Consider the following 19374-nt stretch of genomic DNA (forward strand, 5'->3'; position numbering starts at 1 on the left):
GTTTGCATTATACAATGGCTCCTCCTCCTGGCTGATGCTTAGAAGTCATTTTATAGTCAGTTTTATAGAAGACTAATGTGTAGTTCAAATATAATTTGTCGTTTAAAGGTTCTCAGGGAAATTTTGAATGGGACGACTAAAATGCCAAATCGCCAAGTCACAAAACGACTATTTGGGGAGACCTCAGTCCCATAATTATGAAGTATAGCTTCTGTATTATTGTTCCGACTTAATGGCACCAGAACGAAGTTACTAACGAAATGCAGAAATGTTGATTTAGCCCCTATTTTATCAATGTAATTAACACAGAACTTAACACCTCAATCACAGCAAGAAGCAACGTTAGTCCCCCCCCCGCTTCCCACCCAAAAATGCTGGTCACATGTGTAACGTCACCGGAAGCGACGGAGAGCCGGAAGAGACACGTCCCGTTTGTCGTTTCTTTTCTGACGCTCCGCCGACAGGACTCGGCTGAAGCAGAAAATGATGTCGGAGCAGGAGGCGGCTCTGAAGAGCTCCAGCGCCAGAAACCGCGGAGGAGTCCAGCGAGTCGAAGGGAAACTTCGAGCAAGTGTGGAGAAGGGCGATTATTATGAAGCCCATCAGATGTATCGGACCTTATTCTTTAGGTGAGTGTTATATTTCATTCACGGTTAATAGGTGTGGAAAAAGTAAAACGTTTCTAGTGACTGCTGAGGCCTGTTTCTAGATCTTTCTGTCTGTCAGCCAAACGAACCCGTGAGAGATCCTGACTTTATACGCGATTGGTGGACTGCAGTATCGCTCCGCCTTTCACAGTCCGTCCTGCTTTGTGAATGGACGCCTTAAATGTCAGTCAAGTGTTCCTTGATTTTGGTAGGTTGTTCGGAATTAGCTTGCTGGCTAGTTAGCTGACTAGCTACACTGAGTGTTAACCAGAAAGTTGGCGTGCCGTTGCCTTGATAACTTATTTTATTTTTCCTAACCAGCTTACCTTTTGCACAGAATGTCTATAAATTGGTGTCGCTAACCCACTACTGAGCCCACTGACACAGAGTCAGTCAGAGAGAATCGATCCTAGATTCAGATTGCTGCAGCATGGCATGGTGCTCTGCGCGCTACCCTAATTCTCAAGACCGGTCATCATTCTGTTAGATTTTTATTTGGAAATTGTCCGGAAACATCATTATTTAGTGAATATATGCAGGCAGAAAATGAATACGTCATGTTTTATAAAACATTAATACACCCAGTTAGTTCATGGCTCGTTTTGCGGGGTTTACAGTTACATCGGGTAGCTACGTGTTACACTTTAGTTTGTTACTTACGTTACTGCGGGTGAAAACGTCACTGGGTTGAGGGGGGGATGGAAAACATTTTTTAAATTACATGAAGGCTGATAACAATGTCGAGTTTGTACATTGTTACATCAAGAGCTACTAAGTGTAGTAGTAGAGTGGGACTTTCGGACACCCAATTTCCAGTCAACTTGAGTTTATAAATCTCTGTCTTTGGATATAATAATAATGGTGTTTTTCTGGATCTGTTGGGTAATTTAGTGTGGCTTTCTGGTTTGGGACACCAACAATATTGTGGACTTTTAAAGGTATTCAGATTGGCTGTGTTTCCAAACGCAAGCTGGTAAACTTGTTCTCAAACTTCTGCTGTGATACATGACTTAAAAAGAGATGTGATCTGTTGAGGAAGCTGAAGTTTGTCTGATTTGGTCCCATGGGTTCGTCTTCTGCCCACCTTGGCATTGAGGTGGAACGTTTGAGGTCGTCTTAAGACCCCGTCGGTTCTCCCATCGGTGTGGATCGCTTCTCCTGGACTAAACGTTTCGCCCTGGGGACTGAAGCTGGCCTTCCTTTCATCCCTCCTCTTTGCCGTTGAGTGCGGTCGGGTCAGCGTGATTGTTGGCAACCGCAGAAGCAAGCCTCCAGAACTTTATGGCCTCCAGAACCTTCTGGCCTCCACTTGTGTCCTCAGTGTTGAAAGGGGGTGTGTCTGTTGTCATTGCGATTGAGAGCGTCAGTGCGATTCTTAGTCGTCGTCCACTTTTTTTTTTTTTCCCCTCCCCTCCCCTCCCCTCCCCTCCCCTCCAGCTTTTCCAGGCATCACCATTTATAAGACGATGTGATTTTCCTAAGTACAATCACCTTCATCATTAAATAGTTTTTACTTTGATTTGACTTCTGTGTTTTCCTGGCTGTCCATGGTGTCCTTCATTTACCATTAAAGATGATGTTCTTTTGCTGATACTGTTAAGTGTGCAAGTATTTTGCTACGTGCCTGTAAAGAGTAGCAACGCTATATTACAGAAAAATTGGGTTTACCTTGGTGTTAATCTGTATAAGTACATTAGTCAGGTGTTTTCAGGACAAAGTAACGGAGGTGCCTGTCATTAAGGCTCAGACTAGGTACAGGATAAGGTGACGTCCAGTTTGTGTTATTGATGGGACATTTTCGCTGAAAATATAAAACAGGATGAGGATCAGTTATCTGTTGGTCAGGCATTAAGAGGCGCGCGTGTGTGTGTGTGTGTGTGTGTTGACGTCCCTAAAACATGCCAATACAGATGTTTTGGGTGTGATGGCGATGGAACAGCGTTTAGGGAGTCTAGGCATAGTTACACCTCTCACACCTTTGTGCAATGTAATGCAGATCAATACCTACGTGGCCAGCGAAAAAATAGTTTGAAAACCATTTACATTTTCAATAGTTTATGAAGTGATTTTTGTGGTTGTGCTTCTAGAACTGTATACAGATGTATAAACTGTATAAAAATACATCAGTATTTTTACATCTGCAGTCCAAATAGGGGCCTTAATGTCAATGAATTTTAAATGGTGTTGATAATGGACAGAAGGCAGTTTAGTAGCTGGAGCTGTTGCAGCATGAAGGTCTATGGTCCAGTCTCCTCTCGTACCCTTTCTCAGCGTACTTAAACGTATACAGTAAAAATTCTTCTTGAGTAGAAATGGATAAATTGTCTTGCATTGTCACTGTGGAGAAAGAAATAAAGGATAAATGGAAATTAAAAAAACAATTTATTATGTTACGGTTGACCTTGGCATGTGTGAGTATCCACAAAGGATTTCTGTTAAAGTAATATTCCTAACACACATTGGAAATAGTTTTCTGGTGCTGGGGGAGTTGTGGCCTTTCTGATAGCAGACACATTTCTTCATTACTGTAAAAATGAGTAGTTAAATGCTATAAATTTTACTTTTGTAAAATTAGCAGTTAAATGTTAGTTTTCATTGTTGTAAAAATTTGTTCAAACCTTTTCATTTATTCTTGGTGTGTCTCCTTGAACAGGTATATGTCACAGGCCAAGCATGTTGAGGCTAGAGAACTGATGTACAACGGAGCCCTACTCTTCTTCAGCTACAACCAGGTAAAACACAGTGAAAAGCAATGTCTTGCTTCCTTTTGAATTCTCAGAGGCAAGAGGTGTCTAGTCTCTTTGAAAGAGCTTTATATTCAGATTCAGTGTGGGGTCCCTAGTGTTTGACGTGTATGAATTTTTTTTGTATTATTTGTGTCAAATTGTGTATTAGATGTTAAACTGTGCTTGGAGCAGTTAGTTAATATTGCATTTTCCTCTTGCAGCAAAACAGTGCAGCTGACCTGTCCATGCTTGTGCTCGAGTCTCTGGAGAAGTCAGAAACAAAAGTGACAGAAGAGATTTTAGGTGAGTCCAACTTTGTGCGTGAGACACAAGAATGATGGATTGCCCTCACTGATGTACCTTGCTTCAACCCCTGTCACTTCTTTTATTGTATCTGCATAGTTAAAATGCACTTGAGTAGTATTGTTTGTGCTTGTGTGTGAGCTGTTTGGGGTGTTTCTGTAGAGAACTTAGTCAAGCTATTCAGCCTGATGGACCCTAACTCTCCTGAGAGGGTGGCCTTTGTGTCCCGGGCAATCAAGTGGTCCACCGGGGGGTCTGGTAAGCTGGGACACCCCAAGCTGCACCAGCTGCTGGCTCTGACCTTATGGAAAGGTATGTGGGAACAAATACGCAGGACGTACACATGACATGTATTGTGAGATGCAGTGAGGGGGGGGAGGGGGGGACAAGATGCAGCATAGATGATACCAAAGTGGAGGAATGTGTCAGGAGCTGGACTAGGAGACACTGTCGTGTAATTACTACGGATGTGTACCGATTTTCATCTCTCACAACCAGAACAAAATTACAGCGAATCACGCTACCACTTCTTGCACTCGTCCGACGGCGAGGGGTGCGCCCAGATGCTTGTGGAGTACTCGGCATCACGGGGTTTCCGCAGCGAGGTGGACATGTTCGTGGCTCAGGCTGTCTTGCAGTGAGTGGCCACCCCTTCTGATTGAGTACATATGTCCTTTTTTTTTTTTTTTAATTTAAAATAAATATCCTGTTCGCGTGCCTTTGCTCCTATGTTGACATGTTTAGGAGATTGATGGATGTTTTAATCCAAAGTGGTTCATACTGTTTACAGTAGATCTAGCAATTCTTTGCAGCCTGTATGTCTGGAAAATTTCATTCCAGTTATAAAAAAATGGTTTTCATCTAAAATTCTGTTTTCCATTGCCTTGTTTTGAGTGGTTTTGAATACACAAGCAGAGTTATGTGAAATCAAGGGAACAGCAGGTGGCGCAGTGGTTGGCAATTGAAAGACTATCCTCTTCTGTAGTATCATGGATAATTATAATTACTTACCTTGGTGTATAAATTGGTAAATCATTCTAAGTAGCTTAGTATAAAAACCTCACATTGTACATCATCTTGGAAGAAAACTTGAGTAAAGTGTCAATCAAATGATAGCAGCAACTGGGCCAGTTAAGTTGGAGGAATGGGTTGGATCACTGCACACACAGGTGACAGGTTCAAGTTGGTAACTTGAAGGGTCCAGCAGCAGAATGCTCCTGTGATGACCGACCCCCCCCTCCATGTGGTTAGGTTCCTCTGTCTGAAAAACAAGAACAGTGCATCTGTGGTATTCACCACATATACACAGAAGCACCCGTCCATTGAGGGGGGGCCTCCATTTGTGCAGCCGCTGCTCAACTTCATCTGGTTCCTGCTGCTGGCCGTGGACGGGTGAGTGAGGGACGCTGTACTGTGCCAAAAGAACTTACTCTAGACCACAACAGCAGGCCCCTTACGGTTGAAATTTGAATGCTTTTAACTACCAGGTCCCCGCTAAGTGTTTCTTCCCATGATGTCTGACGGTGTCTTCCTTTTCCTCACTCTCATAGGGGCAAGTTAACAGTTTTCACAGTGTTATGTGAGCAGTATCAGCCATCTCTGAAGAGGGACCCGATGTACAACGAGGTGAATATCTGCCTGTGACAAGTGTCGTTTCGCAAGCTTTCTCACGACTGCTGTCACTCTCCCCTCTTCTTTGTCACCCATTGGAACCTGTATCCCAATGTCCTGCTGGATGAGTGACACTTGTTTAATTTCTTTACTCTGGCTTTCTGGGGGCTGCACTAGTACCTGGACAGAATAGGACAACTGTTCTTTGGTGTGCCACCCAAACAGTCCTCGTCCTACGGGGGTTTGCTAGGTAAGACTGGTCCTCAGTGTGTTTTCCCAGGGCCCCTTCATACTTCTTTTCTTCCCTGAGTACCACCAGCTCTCCATTGTAATATCATCATCTTTCACAGGGATTCTTAACCTTTTTAGCACACCTCAACTGAAAGTGAACTCAATGTTTACTCCTTCTGAAAGTGAACTAATAGTCAAGACAGATTTTCTGGGAGGCATCTCACACCTCCCCTGTAGGAGTGACTACGATAATTACGCTGTGAGAATTGCAGAGATTGGCACTGTTTCAATAATAATTTCATGTAGCACAAGGTTTATCATCAAAGATATAGAGAGCTACAATTTTTTTTTTAACGCAAAAGAATTTGCAGTAAATATTACAATTGGGAAAGTTACACCAAAAGAGAAGATGAGAAATGAGTGAAAGGGGATGGAAATTGGATTGTGATGTGATGGCTCTGACCAATGGCCTACATATTTTCCCCAGTGAATGAACAAATTTTACTGGTTAATGGGTCATAGCAACTCACATTTTACAACACTGTACCACTGGGACCTTGTTGGTGGAACTACACAGGTGTAAACAAGTCCCCCCCCCCCCGCTTCATTCAAACAGATGTTGGATCAATTGTTTAAAATAACAAGCTTCCAGTTGCTTCGCTGAAGAATGTGTGTGTGTTTGTGCCAGGCAACCTGCTGAACAGCCTGATGGGCTCAGGTGAGGAAGAGGAGGGTGAAGAGGCACAGGAAGATGGCAGTCCCATCGAGTTGGATTGAGGGACTGGTAGGAGGTGTGGCGGAACCAGGCGGGCGCTGAGTTCCAAACAGCGGCTCGATGGACAGCACCCCCAGGCCCAGCACACTACACCTGAACCAGAACAAACGGCCGTGACCAACCAGTCTTCTCAGCGCCACCTGGACTGCATCAAAACTGCAAGCTCTAAACAGTTTTCCGTTCGTTTAATTTAAGTATTTAATTTTTATTTTTCAGAAGGGGCAAGGGAATTACTTTTTCTGCAGTTTTCAGATTTTTTTTTTTGTGTTGTTTTTGTTTTCTGAAAAGTGGTAAAAGGTCAGTTTTGCTTTGGACTTTCTCCCCCGACACGTCCAGATGGACAGAGGTACGTCATCCCAACGGTCTCACACACACAAACTGCCATTTGTAGCGATACCAGCTCTGGGCGCACTTGTTGATGTTGGAGGAGGAGGAGACCGTGACCAGAAGCTCCCATTTTGTGCCCTTCTGCCATTGTTGTGGGCAAGTTTCCCCAATACTGTTAACAGTAACAATACCTTCCGTTTAAAATGCACGCTGGGTGTGTGTCTGAATTGAGTTGTGGCAGAGTTAAGATGGGCCTCGCAACTGTGAAGATGAGTGGGCATGTGTGTTTATGTGAGTGTGTGTGTGTGGGGCGCTCGGCTTCCAGTGCAAGCCATTGCCGATGTTGCTGCTAGCTTGTGCTTGTCCTCGTACTTTAGTCACCGTCCTCTGAACGTTTTCTGTTAGAGTAACTGAATGTTTATTTCCTTTTCCCCCCTCCAGAACGTGGTGACCTGGGGCAATTGATAAAAAAATAAATGGCTAAAAATGTACAAACCAACAGTTCACACATGTTGTGCTGTGTTCGCTTTGTCTTTGTTCACGTAGCAGCCCGGTTGCGGTCGCCTGTGCTGGCTGATGACTGTTCAGCACGTCTTTTAGGTATTAGTTGCAGAGTGGATTAAAGGGAGAACTAAGTCATGGTAATAAAATGTGAACATGTGTGTCTTGGTCCTCAAGCCCAGTAGGTGAGCTGTTTAATTCACAGACCCTTTACCATACGTGAACTTCAGCAGCCTTCATAAATTGCTCGGAGTGGTGAGACACACATGTAATTTTGGCCCTGACCCTAAGATAGGACACCCCATGACACACTGACCTTTTGTTTAGAGTGTTTATTGTCATATTGACATTTATATACAGGATGTCTGAATGTGAGGTGTGTGAGACATGGGATATCTGGTTGCGTTTTATGACATTAAAGTTGTACATTCTCCAAGTGTGACCAGAAGTTTCTCAAAGCAAATGGGCATGTCTCTTTTCTTTAATGGTCTGGAATGCAAAGGGGGCTTGTTTCTTCATATGATCACGTGTTAATGAATATAAAACAGGACTTCAGTCCATCTTCCACTGTGTCTGCTTCAAAAGACGTGGTCAGACAGACGACGGCACGGAAGAGTCTGTCACGTACTAATCCAGCGATGGCAGACCCCTTTATTTTTGGAAACCGTTGTTAAGCTGGTGTGCTTTTTAAGTTTTAATAGGGAGATCGTGCCTGATATCTCTAGAGGCTTCTCTCAGGCAGGTGTTTGGAGCAGTAACCATCCTGTGAAATAAAACTACTGAACCAGCGCTGGCCGGTCTGCTTTTATGCGTACGGCTCTCTGACAGCAGTTACAACACCGGACTCAAAGCTTGTCACCTCAAATCTCATTTGTATTAGTAAATAAAGCAGACCGTTATGAAAAGAATCAGTATGTAGACACTGCATAATGTTCTAAATTCATGTAATTTTCTGTAATGTACAAAACATGGAAAAACTAGTTTTTGACATGTGCGCTGGTGTGGGGCATAACAGGAGGCTGCCTTAGAGGTGGAGTTGTGGAAAGTCAACAGCTACATTCTATAGTTAACTCCTTTGTATAAAGTACAGTAAATAAGGCATTTTTCTAAAGAAATCAACACACCTTGTGCACAACTCTACATGAAGCAGCTTGTTTAACCATTATGCACGTATTCACATCCTACACATACGACAAACTCTACTGCGTGGTTACCGCTATTGGCCACTTCCTGCCTTATGCAAATTGGAATTTGAAATGCAATAGGGATACGTTTGCTAGGTTTTTGAGATACACAAAGGACCATAAACTGGCTTTAAAACCAGAGCCTCACATTATTTGATATATAGCTGAGAACAAACTATTAGAGCAGTAGTGAGTGGCCCACCTCCTGTTGCCTCAGGGGGAAGGTGGTCCTGACAGCAGTGCCGACCAGGGCAAACAGGCTCTAGGTACATTCCAGCAGAAAGAGCACAGGCTGGTGGGAGGCGGCCTCATTTATGCCCTGGATTGCAGCGAGAGCCGCAGAGCCATCTCGGAGAGGTGGGCCATGTCTGGCTGCTGGCTCTGGTGCTTGATGTACTCCAGGGTGCGCACCTGGCCGCAAAGATGAACTCATAAGGCCATGTTACAAATGCTCAAGTTATCCATTTTCAAAATCAAACATTTTGTAAAACTAGCAGAGCAAATGCAACTTAGTTTACCATGAGCCTACAGATGGCAATAAAGTGCACCCAGACAGGAGTGTGGGAGTGATTGCCTTAATTCAACTCCCACCCTCAGTTTTTACAGCTCACATTGGGTGCTCCTGAGCATCAGTGATCAATAACAAGAATATTGTACAATATTGTTTGTGATGAAACAGCCGATAGTGTTATTTTCGGCAGACATTTTTACTTTTCATTTTAATTAATTGATATCTGTATCCAAGACTTTTACAGAACCTAACATACAGTACATACACTAGAATGTTTAAAGTAAAATCAAAATACACCTGTATTACAAGCCTTTATCACAATTTAGTGGTAAAAATGATTTAGGAACAAATCAAATTACACACAGTCCCACTCAATTGTGTTCATAAGTTGAGGAACCAGTGTACTATTTTTGTGCCTTTTATCAAATGTCATGGGAGAAAATAGTGTTTCCCAGCTTTGCCCACCACTACCAGAGTGAATTATACATCATTACAGCAAAGGAGCTACTGAAGTATGTGTGTTGTTGGCAACTCACAGAATTGCGCGTGTCACAGTAGCCGTGCTTGTGGCTCAGGTTCCACAGATTGACGGCCAGTTGGCTGAGCTTGTTGTTGCGCAGGTCTCCGTGAGCCAGCAAGCAGCCGAATAGGGAGAAGGCCAAGGTACCCTGCTTGCGCACGCCTGCACCCTAAAGCACACACGCGCACACACGCACACACACACACACAAGGGTTTGACAGGACCTGGGCCATCATGGGCCATACTAACACTTCTCAGGATTCCTAAGTATGTGTGTGTATATACATGAGAGGGTCCCTCACCTCATCTCTGCCCAAGGCCTTCAGGTGGTCCAGCACCTGCCCAATGAGGGTCTCGCACAGCTTGTTGACCTCGGCCAGGAACTTGGGGTCTCCGCCATACAGCGTCTCGTTAGAGTCCACTGGGAAGAGAAGCAGGTCAGGTGCCCTTCACTGCTCTGCTCTCAACTCTTTCCCATGAGTCTGGTCTCCTCCAGCACAGCAGGTGGTGTGTCCAGGTATATCAGATACCTTTAGGGATGGCGTACAGGTAGGTGTCCTGGCTCATGGCCGCCAGCAGGGGCAGGGCACTGATGTATACGCGAACCTTGGCGTCGCTGTTCTCCTCCCAGGTGTAGTCCTGCACCATGTTGAGCAGACCGCGCACCAGGTACAGCACACCCTGCTCTGGGTGGTCCTGGGACACAGCAGCTGCACTTAATGTCAACATTATACCTTCCAGTCCTCCTCTAAAACATCTCCATAGCCATCTGCTCTCCACAATCATCATCATGCCTCACTGCTATTAAATTAGAGCTTACATTACAGCATCTTCTCCTTTATATCCACATACCAGTGCTGACATTCTGTAGCCCATGGCTCTATGGCATTCACATTATGGATTAATTTGTTACGGTTAAGTATCAAACATTGTAACTTATCTACACCGCACCTATACTGTGCCACAGTAAAGCATTCTAAATTATTAACACATTTTGGATCGGAACTTGTTTTGTTTGTAACTCCAAAGTCACTTGGAACATTAATTCAAAAATCAATAAAATCTTAATACAGCTGTACCTTAATTTATTTGGTGGCTAGATCCTGTAAAGGTCTCAGACACAGCTATAATAAATAAGTGATTTAAAATTACTTTATCCAGCTGTATGAATGGGTAAATAATTGAACTACAAACCTCACAATGTCTGTCTCTGTGGAGAAAATCTCCGGGCCACTATCATCAGCTGCTTGGTCTACGTTATGCCATAGCTTACTGGCTGGACTGTAGGCTCCCTAGTGCTGCCACTTTGATCCTGTAACTTTATTGTATATCCATAAATGTATGAAATGAAGAGCAGGAAGGGGTGGGACTAACCGGCACCACCAGCAGCGTGGACAGGAAGTTGCTGATAAAGTCAAGCAGGAAGGCCTCGGAAGAGCGCAGTTTGCCCTCAACAGTGATTGATCGTGGCACTTCGGGCAACAGGCTGACTGCCGCCTTGAAGAATGCGTCAGCTGTTCAGGAGAGAGGATTGGCAAGCAATCAGTCACCCTCGCCACTAGGCTCTGGTGCCTGAGGTTAGAGGCACAGTACATAAATATCCGGCTACTAGTTAAAAGTTCCAGAAGGGACTACTGTAGCTCTCAGAAATGTTTTCAACCTAGATTACTTCCTTAAATATGTCCAGCTGGATAAATGTCTCTGTGAGCTCACCCTGGGAAAGACACTGGTTGGCCAGCGCCACCTGCCCGGACAGCAAGTAGAGGTTGAGACGGCTGAAGATGCTGGTGAGGGAGGGGATGGTGATGAAGCTGTAGGCAGCACACGCCTGGATGGGGACCGTGTGAGTAGAGAAGAACCCGATGCAAAGGAAGGAGGAGGTAGCATGTGATTTGCTGTGGTTAAACAATGGTAGGAAAGTAAACAGGTCCTAAATGAGAATGCCTCAGGCCCTGGTCCTGTGGTGACTGACCCTGACGAACGCTGCCGTCTTGCGGGAATGGTTCCCTCTCATTACGCGGCGTGTCTCCATCGCCAGCTGGTTCACCGTCTGGGGAGAATAGGTCAGTTTATTGTTTACTGATTATAACTACTGATACAGCAGACTATGGATTTAAGCCACTGTGATACAGCCAGAAAAAAATTGCGAAACTTCTAAAAAAATTTTGAAGTACAAATATAGGGAATAAAGGAATCAGTAAAACAATGTAGTCTTGTCAATTTGTATGATACAAAGTAATATAATGGTTTGTAATAATGGACCTGGAATACAACTAAAAATCATGAAAAAATGGGGGCTCACGTGAATGAGCTGCACCAGCACTGGTTCTAGGTTGCAGAATGTAGCACGGGCTTCCACACAGAAGCTGAGCTGCTGCTCGAAATCACGTCCAAAAGAAACCTGGGGGGGTGACGGAGGGAAAGCGGAATGAGGTGAGCTGCCCCTACAGGGACGGATGTGAGGTGTACAAGGCGAGGTCGGGAGGGGGGCTCACCATGCGGATGAAGCCATTTATGAGCAGGGAGAGAGACCGCTTCTCATCTTCCAGAGTCAGAGCGCTAGGGGTGAGGGGCAGAGCAGGGTCAGGACATACCAGCATGCATGCACACATAATCAATATGAATCCATGTCATGCAGGAGCTTCTGGGAAACTCACTTCACAGAGTCGTGCATAGTCTTACAGACGTGCAGCAGGGCATTAAGAATGACTGGGTCCCTTGTGGGCTCCTGCTGGTGCCTGGGCAAACACACAGAGACATACACACACACATACAGTGATATGATTGTGCAGAGCTATGGTGGAGATCAAGAGAACCTGCCTTAGGAAAGTGTGAGAGAATAACATACTTGATGAAGACCTCCATGATGGAGCGGCACACGTCCACGCGCACGCTGTCTTTCTGGAACATGTCCAGGAAGGGTAGGAACCTCTCCTGTGGGGGAGATGGGGGGCAGCTGTTACACCTGTACCTCTAACCAACCACAGCCCAGACCCTGACTGTGTGCCATAATGGCATTATAATTAGCAGTAAAGATAATTTGTGTAAAAAACTGCATTATTTTCTAAAGTCCAGGTGCTGACTATACATAAGATAAAATTTTTCCAAAGTTGTTTTCAGGCTGCAGGTTGGCAAGAGATGGCACTGAGTTGCTGAACACATGACCGTTACACAGCACAAACAATGCGCCTTGTACATTTATATTGACAGTATCATTATTTACAAATCAAAGATATGAATTCAGTTTGAAAATTTTCTTTAACAGATGTAACCCTTCTTGTACTTGGAAAAAACAAAACATACAGCAACTTGCTGTACATTAAAACAGATTTGTACAATTCTATTAATCAGAAAATGTAAAAAAAAAAAAAAAAAAGCATCTTATCTGTAATGAAATCGTTTCCAAATTGACCCTGAAGTAAACCTGTGTATTACACATATGCTTTCAGATTCTTACATTATAGCAAAACTTGAGATTGCGAGTGTGCATTACACACAGGTAGGCATTATATTTAATACTAATATGCTAAAAATAGAACATTAAAAACCATCCACCCATCACCAATAATTACTCGTCAAAAGCAGGGCTGTGGTGGTGCAGAGCCTGTTCTGGAAAAACAGGACGCAAGGCAGGGTGCACTCTAGACAAGGCACCAATACATTGCAGCACATTCACACACACACACAAACACAGACATACACACCTACACTAAGGGCAATTTATGGTCACCAGTTCATCAATTTCTTGCAAAATTTTTTTCCATAGAACATCCTGAGCTCCTTGTTTCTCACCATAGAAAAGAGCACAGAGAAGTCGTGGAAGTAGTTGAGGATCTTCCTTATCACCGACTGCAACTGTAACACAAAAAAGGAAAATACATCATAATCTGGCTCCTTTGTCCAGCCCACCAAAACCTGATCTCTGGACTTCACCAACCTGAGGGTAGGCGTCCTCAAAGGCACGGTCTGGTGTCATGTGTTTGATGATGTCTGCAAGCACAGTGTTGACCTCCCGTTTCTGAAACACAAGATAGAAACAGAGTGAGGGACACGGTGACGTGCCCCAGAGACTTTGTTTGAATTGTGCATGATCACCCCACACACATGCAAACACTCACTGTGAAGTGCCGACAGGTGAACTCCACCCAGATCTCAGCACAGTTGATATAATCCTGCAGGGAGAGAGGATGCACAGGAGCTGATTGTATGACCAATGTGTAGTACCCTTGTTCAAGGTACTCACCCTGAATTGATACAGTAAAAATTACCCAGCTGTATAAACAGGTAAACCACTCTTTCCATACAAACGTTGTAAGTTGCCTTAGAGAAAGTAACCCTTATTTATGTGATGCTTAACAGTAAAATCAACAAATTTTATTTGCGCTATGCTGATACTCCCATTATTCCCAGTTTCCCCCATCTGCTCCATGGTGCTTACTTGTGGGCTGCGCACTTTGGTGATCACCTTCCACGCTTCATTCAAGATGGACAGCCTCTCGTTCTCTGGGGGGTCGGCACAGGCCAGACTCCGGCCCAAAGAGCCAAACAGTAGGTGCTGTTGGGCAGGGGGTATTGTGAAATTCAACATAAAACAATAAAAAGTTAATTACAGTACAAGTGAGCAGTGTGAGTACAGAGTACACCTACTTGAAACCAGACTAGTCTGGACCAAAAAAAACAGTAAAAGTTGGTGTTTGAGGAGTGGAAGTCAGATGTATAGAAAGGTAGTTGAGTATTTGTAAGACCCAGAGAAGGAGACCAAATGAGTTGTGCTTGTGTGGTTTCCACTCTCCAGGATGGTGGTGGCAGCATCATGGTGTGGAGCTCTTTTGCTACTCAGAGTTGGTGATCTTTACCAAGGCCACGGCAATCTTAACCAGCATAGCTACCATAGCATACTCTAGAGGGTGAAGCTGTTCTCTCATTGTCTGGTATTGAGTTATGTTTTCCATTTTATCATAAACTAATACAATACCAAGGAGCTGTGTCTTGGTGTGGGGAAACAAAGGTGCACAAGAACATTCTCTGACCTTGGGAAACCCAGCCTCGTCACAGTCCTTTATCATGCCAATGAAGTCTGTGGCCCTGGCTGCCACAAATTCTGCACGAAAGGCCCACATCACAGAGTTCAGCAGCAAAGCACTGTGGAAAGACATAAGACAATCCCCTCTGACCAAAAAATCTATGACATATTCCTGCTGTTTTTTTGGATGTTATTAAAGCGTGATAACAGGCTAAGCTGACTGAGAACAAACATGGGTGGTGTAGTGACTTGAGCAGTCACCCTCCCCTCAGAGGACCTGGGTTTAAACTGCTGTAGTACCCTTGATCAAGGTACTTACTCTGCATTAATACCTATAAAAGTTACCGAACTGTATGAATGAGTAAGTAATTGTAAGTAGCTTTATGTGCAAACCCAACATTGTAAGCTGCTTTGGAAAAAAGCATCAGTTAAATTAATAAACTGCAGCACTAGATATTACAAGTGATTATTATATACAATATTATATCACCATCATCATCATCCTCATTCTCTAGCACCCAATCTGTTTCCCAAAACCTAAGAATCCCAGTAGGAAGGAAGACTCACTTGTTTGCCAATTTCTTGCACCTTTCCATCATCTCTGTCAGTAACGTCTGCAATAACACCAGACACGGGTCAAAGGTGACTCCAAACATGTGGCAAAAGTCTAAACATGAAGACTGAAGTACCTGAATCTGTAAATCAGGCTCTGAGTTACAACTGACTTAGGTCAGCCATCAGCGTGTGGGCTCACCTCCGGTGCCCGGTAGGATACACACTGCAGGATCCAGTTGATAGCTGGGGAGTAGAGGGTCAGGTAGACAGGGATCTCCACGCGCTGCAGCACCAGCTGGTTCTGCACGCTGTCGCTGTGGATCTGCCGGAACGACGCCAGCAGATCAAAGAAGTTCTTTTTCAGGCTCTCTTTGAGGTGTGGCGCCACCTCCATGCCCACCTGGTGGAATTTAACATATGGCTGTCAACCAGTGTGTAACATTCTCACGTGGTTTTCCTTAGGTGGCACGGTAAAAATCCAGATAGATGTGGAGTGGTCAATAAAGGAGGTGAGTCTCACCCTGCAAAGGTAGGCTCTGGCATAGACCGCCACCAGGGGGTCCCCTATGCCCCGGATCATCGCTGTGAGGCGAGGCAGAGTCTCCTGAATGCCGCTGTGGGTCAATCAGAAGGGGGGGGGGGGGGGGGGTGTTATTAAACAGCCACAACTAATATGGATCAAGGAACTGGACTTGGAATTACACGTTTTGCATTTACACCGCTGGCAAATAACTGCACCTGTACTCTTGTAACAAGAGTCCGTAATGTGAAGGATTAAAGAAGAGTAATTTCATACATAAGATCATAAAGTTATGCATAGCCTAGTTATGAATTTTCAAAGACACAAACATTTCAGTTTATTTTTCAACTGCATTTTCTTTGCACATCGTTTCAAACACACGTCTGTAGTCGGCATTCAGCTTGTGTTGACATGTCCGGCTGATAGATGGCAGTAGAGTTCCTCCAAACAGAATATATAAACTTTACCGCTTATACATGGTGTCCATGAGGGTCAGCATTTCTAATATTACCTCTAAGTTCATTGTTATTCAGGGGTAATTGTGGAGTTACAAACAGAACAAACTGTAAACATCCCTCAGGTCTCAATTGTGTTTATAAGACGAGGATTCACAGCATTCATTTTTGTATTTAATCACACAGCCACTGCAGAATCTGATAGTGAAAGTCCAAAACTTACGTCTTGGACAAGAAGAAACTGCATTTCAGGATGGCCGCCTCCACGTATCTGCGTGTGCAAGTCAGGAATATAGAGCTGAACAAGGGTAAGGGGGAACTTCTTCCTAAAAGACATGCATGAGAGTCACGAGAGTGGGGTGCTGGGACACTGGGGATGGGAAACCCTGGCATGCATGAAGATGTGACAGGTGCAGCCAAGTTGCCAAGGATACAGTCGTGGGATGAGCTCTCTGATGGAAGCAATCTTGAAGAACCAGTTGAGGCACGTCTCCTTGGCTGTGTCGTTGACATCGTCAGCAGTGAATGACTCTGGCAGGAGGGGTGAACGTCAGATTGGTGTGAGGGACCCAAAGGATGCCAGACAGGAGGTAAAAAGGCATTTCCAGACAACTGAGCTCAGAGACGAGGTGTCACTCAGCAACACATCAACAAGGTGGGCTCACCTGGCATCGCCCGGGAGTCAGAACACATGGACCAGATCCTCTCATAGACCAGTCGCCCTGCGGGGACGGAGAGCCATCACACCACGTCCTTCGAGCAAGGTTAGACTCAAAACTCAAGGTCAAATGTTCCTTAACCACACACACCGTACAGTTGTTTTGTTCAAGCTGACAGACAAACCCCCCCGATGGGTCACTCACCAAAAGTGTCCAGTATGTCCGTGATGAGGACAAACTTGCTGGGGTAGAACTGGATGACGGATGTATCGGACAACAGCTTGGAACACTGGGAAGGACACAGAGATAAAGAATCAGCATGTCTCTGTTTTGAAAGTACGGTGCCGAACATGAAGAGGAGAGAACGGGTCTCACCTGGATTACAATCTTGAGAGCTTTGACCTTCTGGTCCGAGGACCAGGCCTCCTTCAGATTCTGGTTCAGCTCCTCAATGCGGTTCACGTAGTCCTGCTGGGAGAGGTTCAGCAGCTCCCGCTGAGAGCCCTGCAACCACACATACATGGTCACACATGAGCTGGGCAGCAGGTAGCATGGTGATTAAGGGACTGGGCTGGTCAGAGGTTCAAATGCCAGAACAGCCCCTACTGTTGTATTTTTCAGAAAAGTGCTTAGTACAAAGACTAATAGTATAAAAAAGGAATGCGCATAGGTTGCATAAATTATGCAGTCATACAGAGCCATACTTACGACCAAACGTATCAGCATACAGACACAACTACAATATCATACATAGCTACATCAACACTCACGTTACATAAACGAAAAACACTCTGTGCTCGTGAGGAGACAGCGAAGGGAACACCCACCTCCTCCATGTCATCCAGCTCCTCCAGGCGGTTTCGCACCTTCTCTGACACTGTGGAGTTGGGGCTGGGGGCCTTGCCTGGAGGCCACCAAAACCAGCATGATGATGGTGAAGCTTTTCGGTGTCATGATGCCAACATAAACGGCTTGAGGTCACACCTGGTCTAGAGAGCAGGACAATGCTTACCTTTGTCGGAGCCCATGAAAAGGTTCTGTAAGGGCGAGGAAGTGAACATGGCTGTTAGGAAAAACTGCACATTGATGTGTGCAGCTATTATCATTATCATCATTACTATTATTATGCCAATGCATTCAGTTTTTCAGCCATTTATCTAACAGGGTATTCTTGTATCAATTAAGGGTATGTGCCTTGTTCAAGTGTGTTCTAGCAGGGGTGGGATTTGAACCAACAACCTTCAGCATGCAGGTTCTAACCACTAGACTACGTGCTGACCCAAATACTGGTCCAAATGCTAAGAGAGAGAAATTATTTCCAGTATCGACAGCAGTAATTTACAGCGAAGTATTGACCCTACAGGGTCAGCCATCCCTCAATGCAGGGACCACGCTAGCCAGTGTATTTTCTCACTCACAATGGACAGCTTCTCCGTGGTTGTGAACCTGGCTAGGATTTCTCCACGCTTGGCTGACCAGGGTTCGAAGTCTGGCCCCACCTCCTCCTCCTTCTCCCGGCGCTTCCTGCCCGACTCCTACGCAACATAAGATGCAGATCTGAAAAAGGCTGCTGAGGGCTTGTGAAGAGCTGGTCACCTCCCTAGTACAGGTCAAGCCAACATTGCCATGGTTACAGGCTAACCCCCACCGCTGTGCTGTGTGAGAGGGTGGGAGCCTCGCTGGCGGAAGCTGCAGCAAACATGGAGAGGGGGTCTGTGCCGTCCAGCATGGAGCTGAGGGGGTCTGGGGCCACGGACCCAGAGGATGAGGATGAGGAGGTGCTGCCTCTCCGCCCTCCTCCCCGTCGTGACTTGGAGTCCGTCACCTGCAGGTGGCACAACACGACACACATATTTATACACACGTGATAATGTGCGTGCGTGTATATTAAAGTATGTGGGTGGTACACAGAGGTGCTGACAGTTCCAGGCAATGTGTGCTCAACTCTGATCCTTCAAGTCCAGTAAAAACTACACAGCTATAAACGAGTAAATCATGGTAAGTAGCTTAATGTTGCAGCTGCCTTGGAGAAATGTCCGCTAAATAAATAAATGTAAATATAAAAACGCTGATGCTGTGTTGTCACGGCCTGTAGGGGGCATCGTCTCACCGTGATGCTCTTCAGCGGGTGCGGGTCTCCCGGCTCCAGCGGCACCGCCTCCAGGCGCGCGGCCCGCAGCTCAGACTCGTACGCGCGCACCCGCGAATGCCTGACAAGAGGAAAGAGCACAATGGGCGCGAGCTGGACAAATACTGAGCAAAAACGCCCCGGCGTAACACTCGACTGACACGAAACCACTATAAGTGCATTCGGCCTTTGAACGTGTAACTGGAGAAGATAATAAATAAGTAGACATGTGTATAACCGTTAAACTGACTTCGCGACGCGTCACGCGAGTAACAGAGTCAGACTGAGGAGGATTTCATTTTGATTTTCAGGTTAGAACTATGGCTTATTTTAATCAACATATTCCACAAAAACAAAGTAACCAGCGTCCATTTATTGCACATCAGCTTTTACGCAGAACAACACTCTAGTTTAAATGTTGACAAAATATACTTAACCGCATTACTGCAAGGAAGAAAAATATTTTCCTTACCACTGAACAGCAGCCATGTTTGTGTCATATGACTCCCCGCCGCCCCTCTCGTTAACGAGCCCGCTTCCGCTGTGGTGCTTTATGGGAAATGTATTTTTTTTTTTTATTCACTATCATGGAATCGCCTTCCGCGTCATTGTAATGCAACCTACCACCTACTGGTTGTAGAGAAAGTAATTCTAATATAATAAACATTGAGTGGCACATATCATTGCTAGATAAGAAC

At 45.1% G+C, this 19374-nt stretch overlaps 2 protein-coding genes across 4 annotated transcripts; one reads left to right on the forward strand and one right to left on the reverse strand.

Annotated features, from left to right (window-relative positions):
• The first annotated feature begins 388 nt into the window (after positions 1-388).
• get4 (guided entry of tail-anchored proteins factor 4) lies at positions 389-7119 on the forward strand. 2 transcript variants are annotated; one of them, XR_001965830.2, is made up of 10 exons: positions 389-629; positions 3301-3379; positions 3595-3676; positions 3839-3988; positions 4175-4313; positions 4928-5068; positions 5227-5302; positions 5465-5537; positions 6207-6639; positions 7062-7116. XR_001965830.2 is itself a non-coding variant. In XM_018745448.2 (9 exons), the coding sequence occupies exons 1-9, from the start codon at positions 484-486 to the stop codon at positions 6293-6295; spliced, it is 975 nt and encodes a 324-aa protein (XP_018600964.1). In that variant the 5' UTR covers positions 389-483; the 3' UTR covers positions 6296-7119. The 2 variants fall into 2 exon arrangements, 1 of the variants encoding a protein (XP_018600964.1); XM_018745448.2 differs by having other exon boundaries at positions 6207-7119.
• On the reverse strand, positions 6985-19215 carry vps35l (VPS35 endosomal protein sorting factor like). 2 transcript variants are annotated; one of them, XM_018745446.2, is made up of 30 exons: positions 19149-19215; positions 18659-18758; positions 18197-18373; positions 17967-18083; positions 17561-17585; positions 17376-17452; positions 16924-17052; positions 16753-16837; positions 16555-16611; positions 16324-16420; positions 16113-16160; positions 15435-15528; positions 15114-15314; positions 14927-14973; positions 14367-14478; positions 13775-13891; positions 13455-13508; positions 13274-13354; positions 13129-13191; positions 12185-12270; positions 11994-12074; positions 11832-11895; positions 11639-11737; positions 11309-11386; positions 11050-11164; positions 10711-10850; positions 9867-10032; positions 9639-9757; positions 9353-9505; positions 6985-8716 (listed from the first exon to the last, which is right to left on the reverse strand). In XM_018745446.2, the coding sequence occupies exons 1-30, from the start codon at positions 19163-19165 to the stop codon at positions 8618-8620; spliced, it is 2898 nt and encodes a 965-aa protein (XP_018600962.2). In that variant the 5' UTR covers positions 19166-19215; the 3' UTR covers positions 6985-8617. The 2 variants fall into 2 exon arrangements, with proteins under 2 accessions (XP_018600962.2, XP_018600961.2); XM_018745445.2 differs by having other exon boundaries at positions 18191-18373.
• Positions 19216-19374: the final 159 nt, after the last annotated feature.

The sequence above is a fragment of the Scleropages formosus genome, chromosome 1, assembly GCF_900964775.1.
Source record: "Scleropages formosus chromosome 1, fSclFor1.1, whole genome shotgun sequence".
Taxonomy (NCBI): domain Eukaryota; kingdom Metazoa; phylum Chordata; class Actinopteri; order Osteoglossiformes; family Osteoglossidae; genus Scleropages; species Scleropages formosus.